Consider the following 23,737-nt stretch of genomic DNA (forward strand, 5'->3'; position numbering starts at 1 on the left):
GGGCCCTGCGTTGGGCTCTTCCGGCGCGGCGGGGGGGCTGCTTTCCTGGCTGGGCTGGGGCGGCGCTCTCTTTCCCTCCGCGCCTCCCTGCTCTCTGGCTCTGGGGGCCTCGCGGCGGTCCTGCTGGCCCTGGCCTGGGTGGCGGTCTTGGTCGCCCGGGGGGCGGTCGTTCCCTGCCTGTTCCCGTGTGGCGTTGGGGGAATTCCGGCTGCCGCTGCTGCTGTGGCGGGGGTCTGGGTGTGGGGGTGGCTGGGCGCTCCTCCTCCTTCTTTTCACATTCCACCATCCATTTTAGAAGAACATAAACACTCACCTGAGCACAGGTGTTAGCTCACTTTGCACTTATAGTTTGCATGATTGAATGAATTAAAATATTTCACACTAGTTGGTTTAAAGGCATAGGTATGCATTCGTGAACACTATCTGTTTTGTGTACATGTTGACATGTGAACATTTTTTGCAGCTAGCAGGTGTGTTGATAATATTTGAGTGTGTGTGAACAGGCCCCGCCCTTTTTGTACTACATTTGAAGTGTACCGTAATGATAAACAACCAGTAAACCTGTCTGCTTTATGCTGCTTCATGGTCTTACCCCCCCTCTCACTATCACCCCCCCCCCCCTGACATCCCTCCCTCTTCTTCCCTTCTTTCCTTTTCCGTCCGGTCCAACACCAAAGATTTTCAATCATGGTTGAAATGAATAAAAGTTTGGCCTCAACTACAAAAGGGGTTTGTTCAGTCATACCTTTGGTTTGTCTGAATATTAATAACCCCTCTTGTTAAAGTAAAATATGTCCAACACAAGAGGCCCTCAGTCTCATCTGCCTGCCTAGCTGTTGGACAGGACAAGTTAAAAAAAAAAAAATCTGGAGCAGATAAAAAAATAATCAGTTCGAAAAAGAAAATAATCAGGCCACAAGCTCCCTGCTCTGCTCTATTCTGATGCATCCACTTGCAGACAAATAGATTTACTGTATGTACGTCTTCGTCATTTTTGTTGCACCGGAAATGCTAGGTTGGGGTTGTGAGAGTCTATAGGCCAGCAGAGAAGCAACAAAACCTGGTAAAAGAAAACTTTTACTGAGCAATAAGTACAAAAAAAGTAAACCCCTGAATTTTAGAGACACTAAAAACATTTATTTTAATGAAAAATTTCCAGGAAGACGACCCCAAAGTACAGATTATTTAAATCACATTGTTATTTTGCTGTAAGACCAAAAAAAGACCCAAAAACAGAATGGAGTCATTTTTGGTTCTAACAGTCCAACAAGTAGACAAAGTGTGAGGCTCTTTATGACAAACGTCTGCTCGAAATTTCAGCGGTCAACAAGACATTTGAGGGTTCATTAAATGAAAAAAATGTCAACATTTATACAGCAAACTCTATGGTGAAAAGGATTCTCTGGATTCATGTGATGATTGAACATTGTCAAAACGGATTAAAATTAAAAAAAAAAAAAAAGGTACCAGAGATGCAGATAAATATGTTTCGCAGCTGACAGAAGGAGCTAACACTCCACTGCTGTATCCGTGTGCATGTTAGCGATGCGCGAGCAGGAATAGTAGAAGGAATTTTTGAGCGGAGCTGGGAATGACGAGCAGCCGGCCCCCCCGTCATTGTCATGTTATCAGCACTGCAGGAACAAACAGTCCTTAGCTTATGCCATACTAAGTTAAAATTGTAAAAATAGTGTTTTCATTTCTAACATATACATAAAAACAAATTCAAGATATTTGATCAAATCAATCTCCTAGCTCTTTATAATTTGATAAAGCTGCATTCTTCAAGCTTTGACAAAAAGTTTGGTCTTTTTGTCAGACAATACAACAGACAATAGGTCTTGGACTGTTACACGAACCCCTTTGGCAAAACAACAACAAAAATCTCTTAGGTAGTCAAATAAAGAATCCAAAATTAAAAACAAGTTTTGCTATCTATAATGAATATTAGGGTGGTAACGATGAATCAATTTATATTCCAACTATCTGACCAGATGAATCTGTCTGAGGCAAGTTGTTAATCAAATCAACCTATATCATTATGAAATCATTTCACAATGTAAGTATTCGATTACATCCATTTTGGAAAACACCATTTGGATTGAGGCACAGTAAGTTTATTTTCCTCTAACGTTCCATGACAGTAGAGAAACCGCATGTGGCTAAAGATGCCCTGGATGATTTTTAGGTCATTGAATCGGGTCATTCAAAATGAACCAATAGACACATTGAATTGTATCAGCGATAAGTTCATAAATGAATTGTTACACCCCTAATGACAATACATTCTCCATGATTGGTTCAAAACCTTAGTTTCCACCTCAATTACAGTTACCGAATTAATGAATATGCTTCATCTTAAGAAGTAGAGTGAATAAATGATCTAATTCCATTGAGTTGGAAGAGGGAAGAATCTAAGCGGCATGCAAATGCATGACTCACAGGCTGTCACTAACAGTTATGTTCTTGTCTCTGGTTGCATGTGAAATCCTGTGTAGTCAGCACTGCTAAAAATAAGCAACCATATAAAAACAATATATGAGACTTACTTTGAATGTAGTTTTGTCATTCTTAGTCACGTTTGAGTTCATTTACGTACTGTATTTCCTCAGAGATTTGAGTTTCTGTTGATTGCCTGTTAATGTATTTAAGGCCAATCTTTATATTCATCACCACCAGAACCCTGTCTGTCTCCACCTCTAGGTCATGTCTCTAGTTCTTAAGTTGTCAATCTCAAAATCTTTTACATGTTTCAAAAATCTAAAGTGTGTTGTATAATCCGGTTCACCTTATTATTTTTGCATACTGACCCTGAGCTTTCTGTGGTAAAAATTGTTTTAGCACATTTAAAGTACCGTAACTATTTATTGCGATTTTTGCCATCTTATGCGATATGCGAATTGCACAGCTTGATATCGCGATAACGATAAATTTGCGATTTATTGTGCAGGCCTATTGAGCTGTGATACGTACTGTGCTTCAACATAATGAGCAACAAAAAGTGAGTGTATTTTTTAGTATTTTATGTGTTACAACTGCAGAATGCTGAGAGTTATTGCCAATGAGATGAATAATATTGTATTTATCTGTCGTTTTTTAAACTCTTGTGAAGACCTGATTATTGAAGATAAAAGTTGCAAACATGAATAAAAACAGTTTGCTAGAAAATAATGTTTTAGTTATTACTCGTTATATGACTGTTTTGGTTGCTTCATGCACCCTATATCCCAGTTGATGTCAAAATTGTGGTACTTAAATCATTTTCTTTATACTAATAGGTGTAACCAATTTAGGTACAGTATTTTCCAGACTATAAGTCGCACCGGAGTAAGTCGCAGGAGCAAAAAAAAAAGCATAATAAAGAATAAAAAAAACAGACAAGTCGCTCAAGAGTGCAGGTCCCACTTTTGGGAGAAGGGGACAACACTTCAGAACAATTCATGCCATTCATGCGTCAAATTGATGTCTACAGACTTTTTTGACACGCATCAAATTTGATGCTCAATGTTTGTCCAAAAGTGCGTTCATAAATTAGATGCTTCTGTCATGTGAGTGAGAAGCTTTCATCAAGTTTTTAGCTCTATCGCTACATGGAAGCATTGTCTGTATATCTCATTTACAATGCATGGAAGACACGCAAGATGTTGAGAGATCAAGTTTATTTCTTTTGAAAAGCTCTACAAAAGCATCAGTAAACACATCTCCATGTTTGGGTTCATCTTTACTTTCTATACTGCAGGAGTTGCGTCTGAATGACGGCGCTCTCAGTGGTACTTCTGTCTCTCTGTGATCCAGTTTGATGAACTGTTGTCCCGCATTAGTCAGAGAAAGTAAAAAAAAAATCCAAATTATTAATGTGTCGATGCAAATAAAAAATATATCATAAAGTTTAGATTCCACGTTTTTTTTGGACAGCACTTCTTCTGTGTGTCAGTAGCAAATACGGACACACATGCCTACAGTGCCCTCTAGAGGTTGTTTGGGGAAAATAACAAATATATGAGTCTTTATGATTGAACATAAATCTCAAATAAAATTTTGCTGAGTGGACAAACTGGAAAAGAAAAAAAAACGTGGCTTATACTCCGAAAAATACGGTTTACAATATCAAACCATTTTGAAATAAAGTTATGCTAGCTAGCGTGCCACAGTGGCCTGTTTTCTATGGAAATAGGTTTTTTATGTAGTACATCAATATTGTAAAAACAAAACCTAGCTCAGATAAGATTCATGTTTACATAATGTCAAAGACTTTGCTTTATAGTCTTTCTTGAAAAGATTTTTTTTTCCCCTCAACTTTTGTTGTCACTTGTCTTTTGATTGGTATGTAACAGTTAAAAAACGGTGCTAAGTCTAACCTTAACAAACTTGTTATATCAAAAATTAGATTCCAACAACAAAAAAGGGAAAGTTTTGTTTGAAGTGGCTCAGCAGGTGCCCTTTACCTTGTCCGTTATTGAAGCCAAGAATGTGTTTAGCTTCTTCTCCTGTTCTCCTGAAGTGCAACACATGCTGCACTAGTACATTGTGTGGGGAACACAGTGGGAACGCGTACATACAACACATAAGCCTTCACATCTTTCAATAGCTACACTTTTTCTCTTAAACTTATCACCTGTCACATTCAACTGCTTTGCCATCTTTTCTGTCAGACCTTGGTTGCCTAGGGAACAGCTTTACAACAAAACACCTAACCCCACCACTGTCTCTTTGCTGGACCCATACACTCATGTACAGTTTTGGAACTGAGTTTGTGAGTGTTTTGCACAATATGGTAATGTGCTTTTTATTAGGGTCTTCGATTTAGCCTCAAACAAATGTAATTAAAAAATAAAATCAACATTAAAACAATATAGAAAGCTGGTTGAACAAGTAGAAAGGCCAAAAAGAAAACATAAAACCCATATCAAGATTTAGAGAACAGACACACCACACAGGTAATGTAATAATAAATGTCTTCTCATAACCGTGTAAACACACACAGTCTGGCTGTAAATGTCGCTGGTAGAAATTGAAGGCAGCTGCACTTCATGCTGCCATTTGGTTTGTTATATTTATCTGACCCCCTCTGTCCTCTCTCATACACGCACATTGATTATCCCAACACGTACTTTGGTGGAAATGATGACAATAAGGTCAAGTAGAATTCTAGCTCCTATTTTTTTTTTTCCAAATCCCCAAACTCAAATTCACATTTCACTTTACAACCTTCACGCTCACACCTGGGAGCCGGCCAGTTCTGCCCTTTTCTTGCTTTGTTGCTGCTAAGCAACTATGTAGCCCATTGACATCCTACGATTTAGTAAAACTCAATAGAGTACAACGGCCAAACTACTTCCAGCTGTGCCATGCATGAACAGGTGGGAACCTTAAACCCTCACCACATAAAAACAGAACCAAGTACACCCCCCCCCCCCCCCCCCACTGCAAAATGTTTAATATTTCTTCAAAAGATGACAAAACAAAAAAGCTGTGTGGAAATCCAACCAGGCTTCTGATATCACTCCCAACTCCACGTATCCAGAAGTTTTTGTAGATATCTTACTGCTCCTGAGGCAGTTTCACCTTGATCTCTGTCAATGTGAGGAATTCCATAGAGCAGTCGCCTGAAGCACAGCCTTATTGTGCCTCTTTGTTGCTGTACACATGCAAGCTCCAGCCTCAAATACCGCAGTGATGCCAAGTTTCTCCCTGTTTCGAAGTATCTTTAAAAATACCAAAAACAACTGAAATAACACAATACCTCTGACATGTGTGTTATCTTAGCTTACAAGGACTTTTACAACAGCCAGATGGAGCATACAAACATACCAAAAACCAGCTGACACCTTGTTGTCCAATAGAGTTACTTGGATTCCCCCAAAATACTCAGACTTTACAGGAAACATCTCTTGAAATCACACAGGTGTGCTCCCAAATAGACACCTAACCTCCTCAGAGTCCCTTCTAGCATCACTCATCTACTACATGTAGGTCCTTCCGATCAATGAGGCCATTCCTGACATGACGGATCACAGATAAACCACTATCTACACTTTTAGATTAGGTTAGATTTGCTTTATTGTCATTGTCTGTTGTACAATGAAATTTTAAGAGATACTCTGCCTTTCTTTTGATGACAGAGGATTTGACATTTTTTGGTCCAGAAGTTTTCTCTGCAGTCTGAGGCAGATCCATGATGCACGTTAACCAAAACAAGATCTGGTTGTTTTGGTGAAAAAAAATTGTAATTCTTTGCAATAACTGCTAGAGTTTATTTCCATTTTTGTATTAGATGGAATTATCTCAGTTGCATGGTCCATCAGGGATGGCTGTCCTCCAGCCACCCCCAATGTTGCATATATTCAAATTTCAGACATGCATTTGATGACTGTGCATGGTCGTGTTATATGTTGCCAAAGTTTATAAAGAATAAAAAATGTTATTCATCTTGTATCATTTACTTCTCAAATATTCCGCACAATAGGAATCATTAGATTATAATCAATCGTCTATTTTCAATCTTCTGTCATATATGGAGCATACCAAGCTGTTAGGCGCTTTAAGGGATACAAAAAAGTCAGAGTCAAGATAATTAGTCAGACTTTATAAGCTTTGTTCATAGTAATTCTAAAACTTGTTTGTAACACGCTACATGCTAGCCACATTAGAAGCGTTACCCACGTTAACCGTGTTAGCACATTCACAATACTTGTAATTCCCAACTTTGTTTGCATCATGTTAAAACACAGACTGATACAGAAAAAGAACATTGACTATGCTGACTTCCAAACTTGTTAGTAACACATAAAAAGAACACACAATCAGACAACGCCACACGTTAGCTGTATTGGCGTATTTACAAAACACCCAACCTCGTGTGCCACTCGCAAAAAAACAGACAGACTTTTGAAAAGAGCGCCGTGTTCCTCTCAAAATCGCTTCCAATTAGTTAATTAGGCTAGAGACGCTACGCTAGCCTGTTACCGTTGTTCCATGTTCGTAAAGGGTAACGACATATTGGAAAGGGTGCTAAAGAAAAAAAAAAGAACCACATTGCTTAACAGATTTAGTAAAATGACCGCGGCAGGCCTAATTTTGGCCCGATTTTAAAAAAGGAAAAAACTCTGATTATCACAAAAATAAGACCCAGGCTGTGGTATTGATGTTTTTGTAAAAGGTGCAACAGATAAACGACATTTCAAAGTGCCGCGGATGGACGCAATAAGCACTTCAGTCCACGGCCCCGGTGCGGCGAGGTCCGGGTGGAAGGCGCAGTAAAGCACACAGCGGCTGTAGCTTGCAGGGCCGGTCGAGACGTACCGCCGCAGTGTAAATGTACCCTAAGGTCTTTGTTTGCCGCTACAGAGGGAATCCTGGCTATTTTTTCTTCCTCCACTTGGCTTGCTTAAATACAATAGGTCATCCTCCAAAAAAAAAAAAATTGGTGGGTCTCCCCAGAAAACATGGAAATAGTGCAAAGTCTAATGCTACCATTGACTTTGAATAGGCTAGAAGATCCGCCTAAGTAAACTCATCCAGATCTTCCTAAAATGCATTCCATTAGTTCTCCTTTATTAGCTGACAGTAAAAATTTACTTGTGAACAGTCACATCCTTGTTTTTCCACCTCTGTTTGTACAATTGTAGCACAGTTGATAGCTGGCATCTGGCCCTTTCCAATATGCCATCTAACTTTGCATACACAACAAGCTGGTGTAGCGATTCTAGCCTATGGAACTCATTGATCGCTTCGACATTAGAAAACACAACCAGAATTAATCCATATATAATGCGCTCCGGATTATAAGGCGCACTGTTTTTTTTTTTTATTAACGATGGCTTTTGATTGCAACTTATAGTGCGGAAAATATGGTATTTGGCAATATATTGTCAGAGTATTTAAGAGACGTTAACTGGAAAAATGCTGCAAAAAATACTTTTTACACTGCTGAGCAAGACTCATTCACACAATTGTTTTATGGTGTAATTTTGCCCCTTTTCACAATTTAAACATAAACTGCAAGTCAGACAAACTTAGAAATGATTACTGTTTAGGGAAACAGAACATGCACATTAGCAGGAAAACAGATGCGAGTCACAACAGTAGTCTTGAAATCTGACTCTTTAGTTTCCGCACACCAGTTTGGGTGAATTCAAATTGTGTTTGTCTACTAGAAAATCTGAGCACAGTTTTGATCTAAAAGTTTGTGATTGCTCTTACAACTTACTGGCAAATACCCCAAAACAATCAGGGAGTTAGTTAAGCATTGAAGTTTAGATGTCAAGTGTTACTAATGTTTCCATACATTAACATTGTCTAATTTATGGCAATAAATACTTGCTTTCCATATTCCTAGTTAAATATGAAATACAAATCAAGATCTTTCCTATCCTCTCTATCTATCTATCTATCTATCTATCTATCTATCTATCTATCTATCTATCTATCTATCTATCTATCTATCTATCTATCTATCTATCTATCTATCTATCTATCTATCTATCTATCTATCTATCTATCTATCTATCTATCCATCTCTATACACATATACATATATAGGAATAACAACTTACAAGGCTCTTTTCTTAAAACGAAAGAAAGACATTGTACCTTCCAGGATGACCTCCTTGCCAGTTTTTTTGAGCGCTTGCACTGCCTCATCATGCGTAGCCTCCCGTAGGTCGTAACCATTGACAGACAGTATGGCATCCCCGACGTAAAGTGCCTCAGTTTGGTCAGCTGCCAGGCCTTTAAATATTTTCGAGATGAGGATCGGCATCTTGTTTTCTTTACCTCCTAAAGGGCAAAAAAAAAAAAAAGCCTTTAAAACAATGTTTATAAAGGTGGATATGTTGTCATTACTGAATAATGCAGGTATCATGCTACACCTCTAGTCACCATTTGAAGGTAGAAAAAAGACTTGAAATGGTGTTATTTCTATTTTAAAGATCCCAAAACAGTTGCAAATATACTTTATGTATACATTTTCAAATTTGCCAAAAGACTGTACAACAAAAAGGGCTTGGATGAAACATAAAAGAGATGGCTGGTTCCCCATTCTTATATTACAGCTATTCTAATTTGGACCAATGTGATTATCATATTCAAGTATCTAAGTCAAGGTTATTATGTGACTGTGGTTAAGAAAGAATATAGGCACAGAAAATACAGCAGTAATTACCTTCCTGCACAACTTCTGCAGCTTCTTTTCATCCACTCTTTCTATTCCTGTCTTTAAATGAAGGTCAGACAGTAGGATGTAGAAACTACTGCTTTACTGTAGACCTTCATTCTTTATGAGAAACATTATAATTAGTTACCACTGGCAGTCTGGATTTAAAGCCACTGAAAAATGATCTAAAGGAGGATTCTGATTATCTAAAAATGTATGTAGCATACAAAAATGAATACTTTTGATAAACCTTAGACATTAAATGCTGTATATTAACCACTTTATTGTTGAAAGAAAGCTCCTATGATGAGGCCTTAGGGAAAAAAAAGTCTTCTCATTGCATCATTTCTGACATAAAAAAGTTTTTTTAGGTATATCAATTTGAGAAATAAATGTATTTGTTCACCTTTCAGCATATCCCTTCAGGGGTCGCCACAGCTAATCAGCTTTCACTGATTGGCACAGGTGGATTGGCAGAGATTTTTACTCCAGATGTCCTTCCTGACACTACCCTGTATTTTATCTGTGCCGGGGACCAGAACAGGGGGGCCCCGACTTTGGCCCTCTTGTGGCTTCATAGTTGGCAGTAGCGCGACAAGTCTTTCCCAACGACCCACACTGGATGAAGGTCATCACGCACCATAAGAATCGAACCCTAGTTTCCCATAAGCCAGTCCTAAACCCAGCCAACTGAGCCATCCAGATCAATACATAATTTTAAAAATAAAACAGAAAAGGTACTTGTTTTAAATATCAGCATGTACATTTTAGAAATTGGCAGCCACTAAACAGTCAGTGAACACTGCACCTTACTTGTGCACAATCAAATCCTAGAATTCATTAAAAATAAAACGTTAAATATTGCAGTTCTTCAAACGACCACTATAGGTTGGTTTCCATTTCTGATTACTCTGGTGCTGTCCCCCACTGGCCTGCCTTGCAGAGGTGGGCCACAGCACCGGTCCTTAGACTTGAGAACTGTGAGCTGGACCTCATTGTTAACAGGAGTACATTCTGCCCCCTGCTGTATCTTGTTTATCGCGTCTTAAAATATAACCCCACAATAGGTGAAATCCGACAACTAGGATTATAGATCTTATAAAGGTTGCACACTTTATACACTTTTCTCAGAAAGACATCAACATCTTCATCTTTTATCTCCAGTTTAAAATCTCAAAGTTGACAGCCAATCAGCACGCAGAACATATTGTGCAGTTAAAAAGATCAGCAAGGCCCTGTGACAGACTGGCAACTCGTCCAGGTAATCCCCTGCCTTCGCCCACGGGTGGCCAAGAAAGGCTCTGGCAGAAGATGAATGAATGAATGAATGAATGAATGAATGAATGAATGAATGAATGAATTAATTAATTAATTAATTAATTAATGATCAGCAAGACTGTGAAAGGTGACCCACAATATAGCAAAGAACCACTGTATCAGTAACAGATCAACTTATTCTCACTGCTACTCATGACATTGGCCAGTATGAGGCAAATGCAAGTAAAAATGACAAATTTACTATATTAATATTTTGTTTTACAAATTACACGACACATAATACCTTGTAATTAGTAGTAGTACATACTTTTATTCGTTTGTTTCCTTTTTTGATATAATTAGCACTAATACAATACCTACTAACTGAAATGAATTCAGTTCGGATATCGAGTTTGAGACTAAAGGTATTCATTTTTTAAATAAGTTTCAAGTATTTCTGTTTTTCTCTGCCAAACTGATCCTCCCACAACCTGATAACATGCTAACTTGCCCTAAAAACATGGTTTTTTTTTGTGTGTGTGTGTCTGGCCTGGGTTGTACTCTGATGAATTGGCAACATTTGCAGGGTGCTTCTCTACTAATGACAGCCAGAATACGCTCCACCACCACTACCATGATGAAGCCGGGACGCAAAATCAATGAACGAATGGACAAAACCCTCAGCTGAATTGCTTCCCTGGAAACATGCATCTACAAGCCCTGTGAGAGCAAGACTTGATAAGACAACTTTATCGGTTCATCACATCTGACAGAGATCAGCACAAGCAGCCAGGATCACACTGTTGCCTCCACTCAATTTAGAATCACTGGGAAAGCACAGATGCACTTGTTCCAACTGCTAGAAGAAACTTGCATTGCAATTTCGATGGCTAATTTTAACACAGCAAAAATAACTAGAATTCATGTTGACTTGAATTTTTTTAAACACATTACTTGAGGCTACGAAGGATTTATATCAGCACCAAAAAAATATAGAAAAACACTTTACAGACCCAGATAGTTTTGGTTTAGAAGGATTACTTCACAGCATCAGTGTAGGAATATTTTAGGGTAAAAGCTAAATAAGAGTTCTTTTTTTTTTGTTGCCAAATAAGGAAGACAGACATACAATATGCATTCGTTTCTCTGAGAGCAGCTTTTAGTTTCGGGTGAATACATCAAACAACTCTTTTCGACAACAACGGCCAAGTCATCCAAGTGTTTAAATCACATAAAACATGCATGGCTGCTTGAAGATTTTAGTTACATATAAACCTGACAGTGAAATAGTTATTAGGGATATCTAAAAGGCTGACTGATAGTTAATCAAAGAAAAAAAAATATTTAAAGACTCATTCTGATCACCTTTTGATGTATTTTAAAACGTGCGCAGTGGTCTTCTAATTATGATTAGGCCGTTTTTAGCCAAAATCCAAAAACATGTAATTTTCTATGGAATAGTTTCGGCAGAGCAGCTACACGCTCCAGAGTGGTGACTGTTGGCGTGGAGAAACTCCACCGTCCCTTTCCATTCCACATTCCATGCCACAAGAACATGTTAAAAACACAAAAAACCCGATTTGCATTAAATACATGTTGTTTCAGGACAACATGGATGCCTACCCTTTAAAATTAGTTTAATATTGGACCAAATTATTTTGTTAAGTAGCTTTCAAAATTGTTTTGTCTGTTTCTAAGTCAGTTTTATTTTAAATTATGGCTTTTATTTTTAGCTTTGTTGACCATTTATGATTGAAAACTAAAAATCTTTCCCTGAAGTATTTTGTCCATAGATCTATTCTTGTTTATGCACCTATGGTATAAAAAATGGATGCATTTTTGCATAGGCAACCTACACAAAAAAACACAATGAAATTTTACAGAGCAATTCATTCGGCAAAACACTAGAAATTATGAAACAGACTTAATTCTCCTTTTAACAATAAAAATAGCGATGCATAGATAGTACTGAAGTGTTTATTGCGTGTTGTGGTTCGATAAACTTTCCTACATTAATATCGTTTTAACCAGCTGATCAAAGCTGCCCAGTTCAAGAAATAAAATTCTTACTTAAATTGTTTTTTTTTTTAAACTTATTTTGTTTTTGTTTTTTCATCTGAAGCGCATTATTTAAAGCGTTCTTGAAAAACGCTTTAACGGTAGCTTTATTTCCAACCTGTCATGATGGTTTAAGCCTGTTTTACAGTTTTTCTCAGTCGCTTTAGTACAATTCTCAGATCAGAATTGAAGTTTGCAAATACGTGTGTGCATTTCTCAAAACGATTTGTACAAACAGCACAACACTATGGATTTCTTGCAAAGTCCTGTAACCTGCTCAAAATCTTTAGTTTATCTCTCAAAACTAAGTCTATATGTCATTGAACATGTCAGTGCCATCAGAATGTCAAGTCCTTGTGTCATTGTCTACGAACAAGACAGTCAAATTACTTAGTCATGTTGTCAATATAACTGTGTACTTTAGAGGGAGGTTCTGATGTAAACTATGGCTAAAGTTTTGATGACAATTATTGTAAAATGTAAGTTACACCTTTTTTGTTTGATTGCAAGAGACTGGACAAGATTCCCATTTACACTTTTATTGTTCATATTGTAATTTTTTGACAGACCATGTCATACCAACATAGAAAAAACCCACTGCAAACAGTAACACAAAGGGAAAAGAAAGATAGGACAATATTCTGTACAACAGTACAGGCAGTGCAGTAGGAATTGGTGTGGTCTTCCTACACCTCTTGTCGTTCCTGTATGTTAGGCCACAAATTCTCATCCACATCACAGCGAATATCCTCTCTTGCAATGCAGCGAAATATGTTTGTCACATTATGACAACTTGGTCAACCATTTTGCAGTTAATGACTTATATGATGAACTAATGACTAGGTGTTTTGAGGAGTAAGACTATTGCACAGTGAACTATATAATACATTTTGATCCACATGACGTAAACAATTGATAATGTAACAAAGAGCAGAGAATTGTACATAATCATTTGCATGGATGTACCAAAGCAATTGCAACTTGTTCAAAGAAGTGAGAAACTGCTTATATGATGTGCACAAGTGACATCATGATGTGAAGATTGAACAAATAGTTTTGGGAATTTCATTCTGATCTGAGAATTGTACTAAAGCGACTGAGAAAAACTGTAAACCAAAGTACCACAAGAAAATACATTTTTATAGCATAAATAAAACAATATAAAATGCTGTAAAAATAATAATGCAATAATAATAATGGTGCCTCTCTGTTAAAGGAAAGAAACCATCCGTTACTGAAATAACTAAACCAAAACTTCAGATTGACAGACAGACAGACAGACAGACAGACAGACAGACAGACAGACAGACAGACAGACAGACAGACAGACAGACAGACAGACAGACAGATAGATAGATAGATAGATAGATAGATAGATAGATAGATAGATAGATAGATAGATAGATAGATAGATAGATAGATAGATAGATAGATAGATAGATAGATAGATAGATAGATAGATAGATAGATAGATAGATAGATAGATAGATAGATAGATAGATAGATAGATAGATAGATAGATAGATAGATAGATAGATAGATAGATAGATAGATAGATAGATAGATAGATAGATAGATAAATTGTCCTAAAACACAAACTAAGGAATCAGGCCTGGATAAAAAGATGTCACTCCTGGAAAGAAAACCTTTTGACAGCTGTAATTAGCATCACAGGTGTCTTCAAACATGTAATCAAGCTGTCTCCCTGTTAAAAGGGTGACAAGTCAGTGCGCTGTTGGGTTCGATGTCAGATTGTATATTCTTCTTGCTGTCTGAAACGAGGTGTGCTTCATGTGAAACAATGGAGGACACTACTGTTGAAAGCTAATCATGACAACACTGAAATATACTGAAATGCCTATTGATAGGCCACAACACAGGAGACAAAACTGGAGCTTTTTGGGGCAGCTCAGCAGCTCTGTGTCCACAGGCTTAGAAAGGATCTCCGACTCAGTTAGAGGGTCTACAATACATCTTCCTTTATCTATGATAATAACCTTTGGCACACTAAAGAAAACATTTTTTAATGGAATATGAGTTATTTTGACAGCTTTTTTTCCTACCCAGGGGTAAGACGACACAATCTCTGAGGCCCTGACTTTCACTGCTTGTGGGTTCCGCCCATTTTATGACGTCAACCCAGAGTCGGACTCTGCAGCGTGTCCGTGTTTTGCCCACAAAAACAAACAACATCCAAACTTTTGCAAAGATAAATGTGCATATTTTGGATATAAAAGGAAAGCGTCTTTGGCGATCAGTACTAGCTCCAAGGAAAGTGGGTGTGTGTGTGTGTGTGTTAGCCTGGGGGCAGTGTTGCCTGCCAGACTCTTCCTGGAAGGGGCTGTTCTTTACTTACTTACGTCACAATGTGCGAACCCGCTTGTTTGTGTGGATTGGTAGGGGCTGCGGCTCAGAGTGCAGGTTTTTAGAGGAATGCTCAGAAATGTGAGAATGGATCAAAATAGCGCTTTGGGGTTGTTTTTTGCAAGGAATTAACATTATAACACATTTAAAAGCACAAAAAAATTGATTTTGCATGATGTGGGTCCTTTAAATCCTTGGTGGATTTGCTGCATCTGCCTCAGTCTGTGCAAGCTGTAAAGAAATCTCAAGATTATCAAGAACAAAATGTGGCTCTAAGTGTCAGAAAGGTTGCTTGTCAGTGACAAAATTTTGGTTTTCAAATAGGATAAGCAGCAACAATACAGCTAAAAACACAGAAGAATAGCTTAGAGCAAAACTTCGGACTACCGGTACTCTGAAACTTCTAACCCTTGTGCGTTTTTCTCCTTCATTAACAGAGGGGTTCCAACCATTTTGTCTACGTCAGTACATTAGTACCACTAAAGCCCTCATCATTGCACTTCCTACAGTGCCAAATGCATTTCTGTCTTCATTTGGACAGGCAGGACAGATAGTCTTGTTCCTCTGAGTCAGCCAGATGATGATGGAGTTCCAGTGACAGAGGATGTCATTGCTGTCAAAATAATTCTCCAGCATCATAAAATGTATCTTGAGTGCATTAAGACAGCAGCTGAAGACGTAAGTACACAACGGCGCCAAGAGCCAATGGCTTTCTACCTCTTCCACCTAGGTCCTTTCAATTGCTCACTTGTTGTGCACTCTGAAACGCCATTTGCTGACCTGACTGCTGAGTAAACATCACTGACATGCTGTAGCGCTGCTCCACAACACATGTCCTCCTCCACCCCTCCCTACTTTAATTACTCCAACTTCTCATGTCGAAGAGTTCAGTACCTTCCAGCTGTGGGCTTGTCACTCAGCAGACTTGTGGGTGGCAGTGACTGAGATCACGTGAAACTATTGGAGCGACTGATGGCAGGTAAATTAATGGTCCTAGCATGCACAGTACTGACATGTGCCTAATTAGGCAAGTTTGTGCTAACACTGCAATCGACGGGAAAAATGTTGCTTTCAAAAAAATAAGAAAAAGTCAACACGGTCAGCACTTCACCGAACTGCATCCATCACGTTGCATCCCTTGCTAATGACCAACAAACACGGAAAAGGCATCAATAAGAAACTTCAAAGCAACGAAGGGAAATCATGCTGATGAAGCACACAAAGGGGAGAAAGTACATTTGCAACAAAACATCTGTTATGTAAGACTACACCTGGGCCTTGTTAGCTGACAAACATATATTTTCTAAGAATTTAAGCATAAAAAACAAGTTACAGTGTTTACCAAAGATGCCTGCTAAACTTCCCCAAGAAGGGTTATTTAAAAACATCATTAATAGTAGGGCAAATGCCTGCAGAAGGATGCCCCATTACCACGTTCTAGAGACCTTAAGTCAAGCTTACAAGTCTCCTTTCTTAAATTTAGACATGTCAGTAAAGGTTGCCTCCATGCTCTCTGAGTCTAGGGTGGGCTCCCTAAAATTAACACTGGTGGAGTACTCTACTTCCAGCCACATAGCTTTCATCTTTAGCCAATGACAACTGAGTGCTGTGGATGGCTGATCTCCCAGCTCAGCTGTTCACAATGTGGCGTCAGCTGGCCTGCAACATCTTCTGCCATCCTTCATTTGCGTTTCCCATCGTCATTCTATCACTTTTCCCCACTCCTTAACTTCCACTTTGCACGTTTGAACTCTTCAGCTCGGTCCATATCCCGTTTCAGCGGTGGCTGGCTTTTCCAGCGCCCGCTTTCTATCTTTCTGTGCCTTCACCCTCCATGCCTTCCCCGCCTGGCCGTAAACCACCAGCATCTCAACAATGTCGTCAACAGGCTGCCAGCTACAATTTCGTTTTAATAGCATGCTGCCCTATTTTAAAAACCCTCCATTTCCTAACAGAAGGACATTGCTTTTATGTCATTAGGGCCTGGCTTTGTTCTGTTGTTAACTGAAGAGGAGGGGGACCAAAGGGAACTTGCCACAAGCAGCTACACTGATGAATACACTTGGCAGCTTGACAAGAGGGTAAGTTTACAATTATCTGTCAAATCAGCCCATCGAGTCGGGCAGCTGTCAAATGATTACTTGTTAACACCAACCTGTTTGGAGGCTGCATCTTAAAAATACAAAACAAATTCCTTTCAAACCTTCTACTCTTGTAGTCTTCTACACACTGCCCGTCAGTAAGAAATCCCCACCTTCACATGAGTAAGAGGAACCTTAAATAGGCACTTCAGGTAAAACTCCACAAGTGATCTTAAAATCAAATTAACCTTGTAAATTTGCCTATTTCTTTCGAGAAAATCTGATGTGTCTGATGAACCCATAAAGTAAGAGTTAAAAAGCTATTTCAACATTCTCAAGACAATTAAGACAAAATATCTATTCACCTGCACCTAAATCCATCATTTTTTTGTTGATATAGCTCTCTAGATCCTCCATGTTTTCCTACAAATGGAGGAAATCTGATCCAGATCAAGAAGCCGTGGGTTCTTGGGTTAGTTGCTTTCCTCAACTATGCTATACAACAAACTGGATCAGTCTAGCTTGCAAAATATGGATCATGAACTGTATCAAAACTGGACTGAGTGACCCATCTCCCCTCACGTTCCAAACAAGAAGTACCCGCCGGCTCCAAGACGCCAAATACTATAGACTTTTAATGAAAAAACAAAACCAGTCTGTTGCTATATTGTCAGAGTAACCATACTTGCTCTGATACATTTTTAATATGTTTTTGTTAGTTCTACTATTTTATTATATATGTTTTTCTTAATAGGAAGTTGTTCAAGTAAAAAAAATGATCAATCAGATGCCTCACTACAAATTAGTAGTGCCTGCTGGCACCACATACTATACTGACTGACTAATAGTTGTTTATTTTTTAATAGAAGTCTGTCGCTGTGTCCGAATTCTTTCACTACACACTATATAGTGCGTTTGCCATTTTGTAGTGCTTTTCGAATCTACAATTCAAAAATCGAGTGCCCTAGAAATTTCCCAGAAGTCTGCGAAAAACCAGTGTGCATCCATGCTCACTAGATTGGCGAATATAGACCACAATGCATTGCATTTGAAATTTTTTTGTCAAAAAATGTATTTACATTTATTTTCTTAAAAAAAATATCAACGTTTTCATCTTCACAAGACAGTGGACTCATAGATGATCATCGCAAAATGCTCATTTTAATTAGATTTTAAATTTGTGAAATCGATGACGTCATATTCGCCTTAAAAAAATCGTAGTGAGCATGGTGTCTGAATTGCTTTTAAAATCCAGGGCACTACATAGTGCTGCAGTTTATAGTTTTTTAGTAGTTAGGAATTAGGGTGGGAAATCAGACATAGCGTGTGGGATTTTGGGTTTTTTGGGACCAGCGGATACTTCGTGTTTGGAACAACAGGGGAGGGGCAACTCAGTCCAGTTCTCATATACAGTCAATGATCCAAACACTTAGATTTCTTTTGATTAAAGGTGTATTTCTGACAACTACAACACAATAAACAACATGACAGTGGATATTCAAAAACGTCCTCAATGTCTCTTTGAGGTCCTATCAGAGGAGTCTAAATGTGGAAGCTATTATCCAAGTGAACATATAAAAAATACAATTATGTATTTATGCTTTACTCCTCAGACTACTTTTTGCCGTATAAATACAATCAAATGTTCAAAAACTGTTATGAAAATGAAAGTTTATTATTAATTAGAAACATTTTAATAGATGAAAAAAAAAACATTTTTGCTCATTAATTTAATTATTAAATGAGCACTTTAAAAAAATAGGTCAGTAAAACAATTCTTTTACTAACAGTTCTTTCTTTTATTTTGTCTAAAAACTGAACTGAGAACACACATCCGGTGACTTTTCGGCGCTGAATAGGTTCGCTTTAAGGTGAGGCTTCGCCCGATAAAAACCTCATCTGTCATCATTATTTATGCTAAATATTGAGCCCTCACTCATACTTTCCTATTTTAAAGACAAGTCTGTGTTTGTAAAGCTACATTCATGACAGTTTTTCGTGAGTTAAGTTAGAAGTTAGCTAACTTATCCGCCGTGTCACGTCGTCGTTGAAAGCCGCCACGCTCAAACTGGAAAACTTGCTACCGACTGCGCAGAAGTCGGTAGTCCTTCTGGTTTTGGACCCCCTCCGGTCCGGACGCCGGGCTTACCTTTGATACTGATGCCCAGTCCGCCCACATCTTGCTTGGTGACCCGCACGGTGCGCTTGACGTTGGTGATGGTTTCTGGGACCGGGGACGAGCTCAGGTTTGGGGGGTCTCCGTTGACAGCACCTGCGGGACTCTGGTGGCCGGGCTTCGCGGGCTCGTCGGCGCTGTCGCCGGGGTTCAGAGTGAGCGCGTCCTCGGTCAGCGTGGCCAGCACCCGGACCCAGCGGTCCACTGTCACTCGAAGTTCCAGCAGTCCCGTTTTCTGCGTCTTCATCGCGGCAGCCATGTTCAACGCATTCCTGGAATAACTCTAGACGGGCTGGCAGCCCTGTGAGAGGGGGTGGAGGAGGGCTGGGGGTATGGGGGCATGCACAGATACACACTCAGGGACACAGCCTCGACTCTGTCCCCCGAAGAGCCCTATCCAGTTGGAAGAAGTCAAGTTAATCGAGGTTGATACGATTAGCGACGGTGTTTGACACACACTCAAAGTTCAAAGAGCTTGTTGAATCTCTCCATTAATCATGATCTGTGTGGGGCTGAGTCCCACATAATTAGGTTCCCCCTCCCTCATTCATTCGGTTAGACATGTATTTCTTGCACAGCCCTGCCTTAGATCAGTGATCTAAGTCCCAATGTCCTCAGCTCTGCACTCATACAGATGTTCTGTCAAAAGGGAAAGAAAGTCTGCATATCCTCTAAAAAGACCACCATCGACTCTCGCACCGGAGCTCATTTTTGGGCATGAAATCCACAAAGAGCCCCCTGTTTGAACATGTCCATTATGAGTGTGGGCTTAACGGACCAAATAAAAGCAGACTTGTTGAGCGTTCACTGGAATATTCATCAGAAAGGGAACTCTTCCGACTTTTCTCTGATGAGCTGATACGACTATGGGTCTTGGCAGTGTTTGGCTTTTAGAACTCTTGTGTAAACTGTAAGTGAGCTCTCTGATCGGTTCCAAAGCAGTCACAAAAGAAAAGTATATAGACTGCTTTGGTTCGTCCAAGGCCTACCTGCAATAGAAACTAAAAAACAAACAAGCCATGGGTGTGACATCACTCTTTTTGATAGATTGTAGAATAAAATTTAAGAAAGAAAGTACAAAAATTCTATCAACACTAGAGTAATTTGGCTTTAGTTTAAAATCCCTTTCAGCTTTACGTCTTGCACCGTTTACACCACCCTCAGCAACACACGTTCAAGCAGCCACGTTCAATGAAAAGTCAATATTCAAAACTCACATTCACGCATAGCTGTGCACATTTTTACACCTGTTTTTAAGTTCTAACTACAAAACCCAGGATTTTTGAACGTGCATTGCAAGTTAAACCAGGTGAAACTTTGATCAGTCATCTACCCTGATTTGTTAGTGATATATAGATGGCGTCACTTTTAGTTCACGGAAGTGCCAACCGTTTGAAAATTTATCGTGGAGGAGAAATTATCAATTGCGGTTTGTGATTGGCCAAAATCATATGACACTGAGCTTTGAAAGAAAAAGCCTGGAGCAAGATTCATGAGATTTCCACCACCTTGACATTTCTCACCAAACCTCCTCCAAATGTAGGTGGTGAACATGCGCTAATAAATTTTAGAAAAAAAGAAGTAGCCCCTCCCTGCTTATCCAGTGTGAACACCTTAGGATAAAAAATGACAAAGTGCTAAACGCGGGTTCTTGAACACCGTAATGTAGCATTGCAGTAGCAGAGGTAAACTTAATTAGGCAGAACAGAACAGACTCGAGTCACTGCAACAAACTTGTAGCATGCTTTCACACTTACAACACTCTTAAATCTCCTAGTGACTCCACCCTCTTCAGCTGCCTGTGTGTTGGCAGTCCAGGTTGCATTTGTGTTTCAACTGATGAATTGGAGAGAAAGACCCAGGATTTAGTACTAGAAATTACACTCTTCTGGTTGAGCTGGGGCAAAACGGTCATTACCCTGACTAAAAAAATGGACAGTAACGTTTACGGATGGCCCAAAGTTCCATACTGCTGAACACAAAAACAGCAAAAGCATCTGATAAGTTAATATTTACTTTGGAGAAACTGTCCACTATCTCCCCGGCCTGGAAAAGAAGGGCTTTTAAAAGTTTATTCCCAATCTTTTGTCTCCCCCTAGTGATTGAGGGAGGGTATTACAATATAGGTTGTTGTTTAATTAAACTAGTGGGAAGATTTTTTTTCCTTTATTTAACAGTAAATTCTAATATTGTGAAAGAGTAATTCATTTAGCAGTTTCTGCTCTGAACTGTCTCAGATTTTGCTAATGAAGCGACTGAAGAAAAGGTTTTGGTTTATATCAAATGATCTGGTTTGCAGGTCCCTTGACTGTAAATCAAGCCGTCAATGAGCTCAGCGGTTTATGAGGTGTTTGTGTAGATTTCCCATGTACAGCCTTTACCAAACACGGTGCTATGTGAGCAATATGGTCAGACATCTCTGCTTGGACTTCATTTCTTGGAAGGATTGTGTTGCAGTAGTACTGTTGTGATGCTGCTATGGACTAAGACGGGGTGGGCGCCTCTATGTTTGGTCCGGCCCACTGTGCAATATCACAAAATCAGAGACGTGTTATTGTTGTTTTTTATTTTTTCCAATCTGGCCACGCGATCGAGACCCACATAGAACATGACATTGAATTCTACCCTTCTGCAGTCTGTCAAATAGACCATTTTTTTTTGTTTTCAAACAGTGCACTCTGTTCTGTGTCCTTATTGGCTGGAGACCTTGTCAGTTAACCTCCTCCGTGCTGTGTCACACACCTCTTCAGATGTACATTAATGTAATCCTGGATTTAAGTTCTATAAAGGTTTGAACTTTCAGAGTTAAAAGTCTGAAAAAGTTTGTGTCTGTCTGAGAAAAGTGTATAAAGTGTGTAGTAAGGAGTTTTCCTGCCATAAAAAATCTGTAATCCTACTCTGCAGATTTCATCGATTACGGGTTTATTCTTAGAACGTAACTCCCGCAATAAACGAGGGAACTCTGTACCGGTGAAAAGGTAATGCAGATTTACGTCCAGCTGCAGTAGAAGACACAAGAATTTGACTTTTTTTTCTATTATCACTGGATTAGAAACAGACGTGCAGCACAGCTGCTCATTTTATTCGTGAAGTTTAGCACAAACTGAGATGTGTGAGGAGCTGCAGTCCAGTTAAAACTCACAGAGTGTGTGTTTTTTACTCCATAAATAGTGTTGTTTATGTTGTTAAAAAGGATCATGAATGAATGAAACTTTATTCATACAGCACTCTACAGCTGCTTCAGGTTACCAAAGTGCTTCACTATAAAATACAGACAAAAGAAGTTTAAAATTAGACACATCAGGAATGAAAAAAGCTATGTGGAACGAGGTACGCTGAGTCATTGATGCAACTGGCTCTAAAATGAAAACAAAAGCCTTAGTTTGGAAATACAAAGTCAAAAATCTTTTAACATAAATTTTCATTTTCAATCCAATTTTTATGTCATGTTATGTTATTTCTAAGGTTAGAGTTAGGGTTAAGGTTCTATCGAATTTTAGAACCCTTTGTGGCCGTCCAGTTAAAAAGCTTGCCCACCCCTGGACTAAGGCTACTTTTTAAATATTATTAAACTTTTATAAATATACCCATTTTGCACACACAAGCAGTCTGAGATGAAGCATCTGGAGTTTTTTTTTTGTTTCAATGTTTGAACCTGTGAGAAAAAAGTCCACTAGTTTTTAAAGCAACTCTCACAAATGCTGTTCACCTGTGCATAATCCTGATCACTGTTGAATAATGGACTCTGTTTAGTTTAAAATGACCCAAATAATCTCAGATTGACAGGAAAAAGAATCACCTGATTTTCTAGCATCGTTTTTCAATTCTTTTTTTTAAATTCATGTTAGCACATAGCTACATATAAATATAAATATGGTAATCCTTTTGGTTACGGCAGAAAGAGGCTATCCTTAGTTTATCCACACACACACTCCCTAATTTACATAATTTCTCTTTAGTAAGATATAAATCAGTTTAATGTCCGAAGTTCTTTGTCATGCATGTAATCCAAAACTCCAGTTTTAAGATACCGAAATGGTAATATGATTTTTCTGATGACAAAAACAAGTTCTGGGTGTGTTTTTGGCTTACAGAATAAAAAGAAAGGAATTTGTTAAAGTGGATTGAGCACAGGCTTTAAATGTGTAATTTTGTGAATAAATATTCAAAAGATAAGATACAGATTAAAAAAATCTATGTATACATATATTTATGCAAATGTGTCAGCTGCTGACATTACACTGCCATAATCTGTCCACGGATTAAACGCGTCATGGTTATTCATATCTAACCATATGGCCAGTTAGATAGATACCCTAGTCTGTAACAAAGAAACAACACTTTTGAGCGCGGAAGTAAAAAACCTAACTTGGACAAAAAAAAAGTCATTTTCATTGATAAACATTTTATCAGCTAAACCTGTCAAAAACAAAGAAATAAGGAAAAATTATATGGAGCCTTCTTTGTTGCTGAATTCTCTCAAAATATTCATCAAGAACAATTGCTAAAATGCACCAGATAATTAAAGTGATTACATAAACAGCTTTTTCTCAATGGTGAAGCATTCTAAAATGACGACAGAAGCACCCCTCTCTGTTGTGGTTGCATTTTTTCTTGCAGTTCACTTCATTTTTCAAAGAGGATGGA

The 23,737-nt window shown here is 38.6% G+C and overlaps 2 protein-coding genes across 5 annotated transcripts in view; one reads left to right on the forward strand and one right to left on the reverse strand.

Moving 5' to 3' along the window:
- Window positions 1-19,596, reverse strand: part of snta1 (syntrophin, alpha 1) — a 40,190-nt gene extending 20,594 nt beyond the window's left edge. Inside the window, exons 1-2 of the mRNA XM_023954910.2 lie at window positions 19,064-19,596; window positions 8,593-8,778 (exon numbers count right to left, since the gene is read on the reverse strand). Of these exons, the coding sequence (XP_023810678.1) occupies window positions 8,593-8,778; window positions 19,064-19,349 (472 nt within the window). The 5' untranslated portion in view covers window positions 19,350-19,596. The remainder of the gene's footprint in view (window positions 1-8,592; window positions 8,779-19,063) is intronic.
- cbfa2t2 (CBFA2/RUNX1 partner transcriptional co-repressor 2) overlaps window positions 18,708-23,737 on the forward strand; it is a 62,783-nt gene continuing 57,753 nt past the window's right edge. For 2 of the 4 annotated variants that reach the window (XM_078947992.1, XM_078947993.1), the window contains exon 1: window positions 18,730-18,785. The gene's annotated coding sequence lies outside the window, so the exon portion shown is untranslated. Of the gene's footprint in view, window positions 18,786-23,737 lie in introns of all 4 variants that reach the window. The other 2 variants (XM_020703203.3, XM_078947994.1) reach the window with 2 other exon arrangements.

This window comes from Oryzias latipes, chromosome 5 (assembly GCF_053564925.1).
Source record: "Oryzias latipes strain Hd-rR chromosome 5, Olatipes_Hd-rR_3.1".
In the NCBI taxonomy this organism is placed as follows: domain Eukaryota; kingdom Metazoa; phylum Chordata; class Actinopteri; order Beloniformes; family Adrianichthyidae; genus Oryzias; species Oryzias latipes.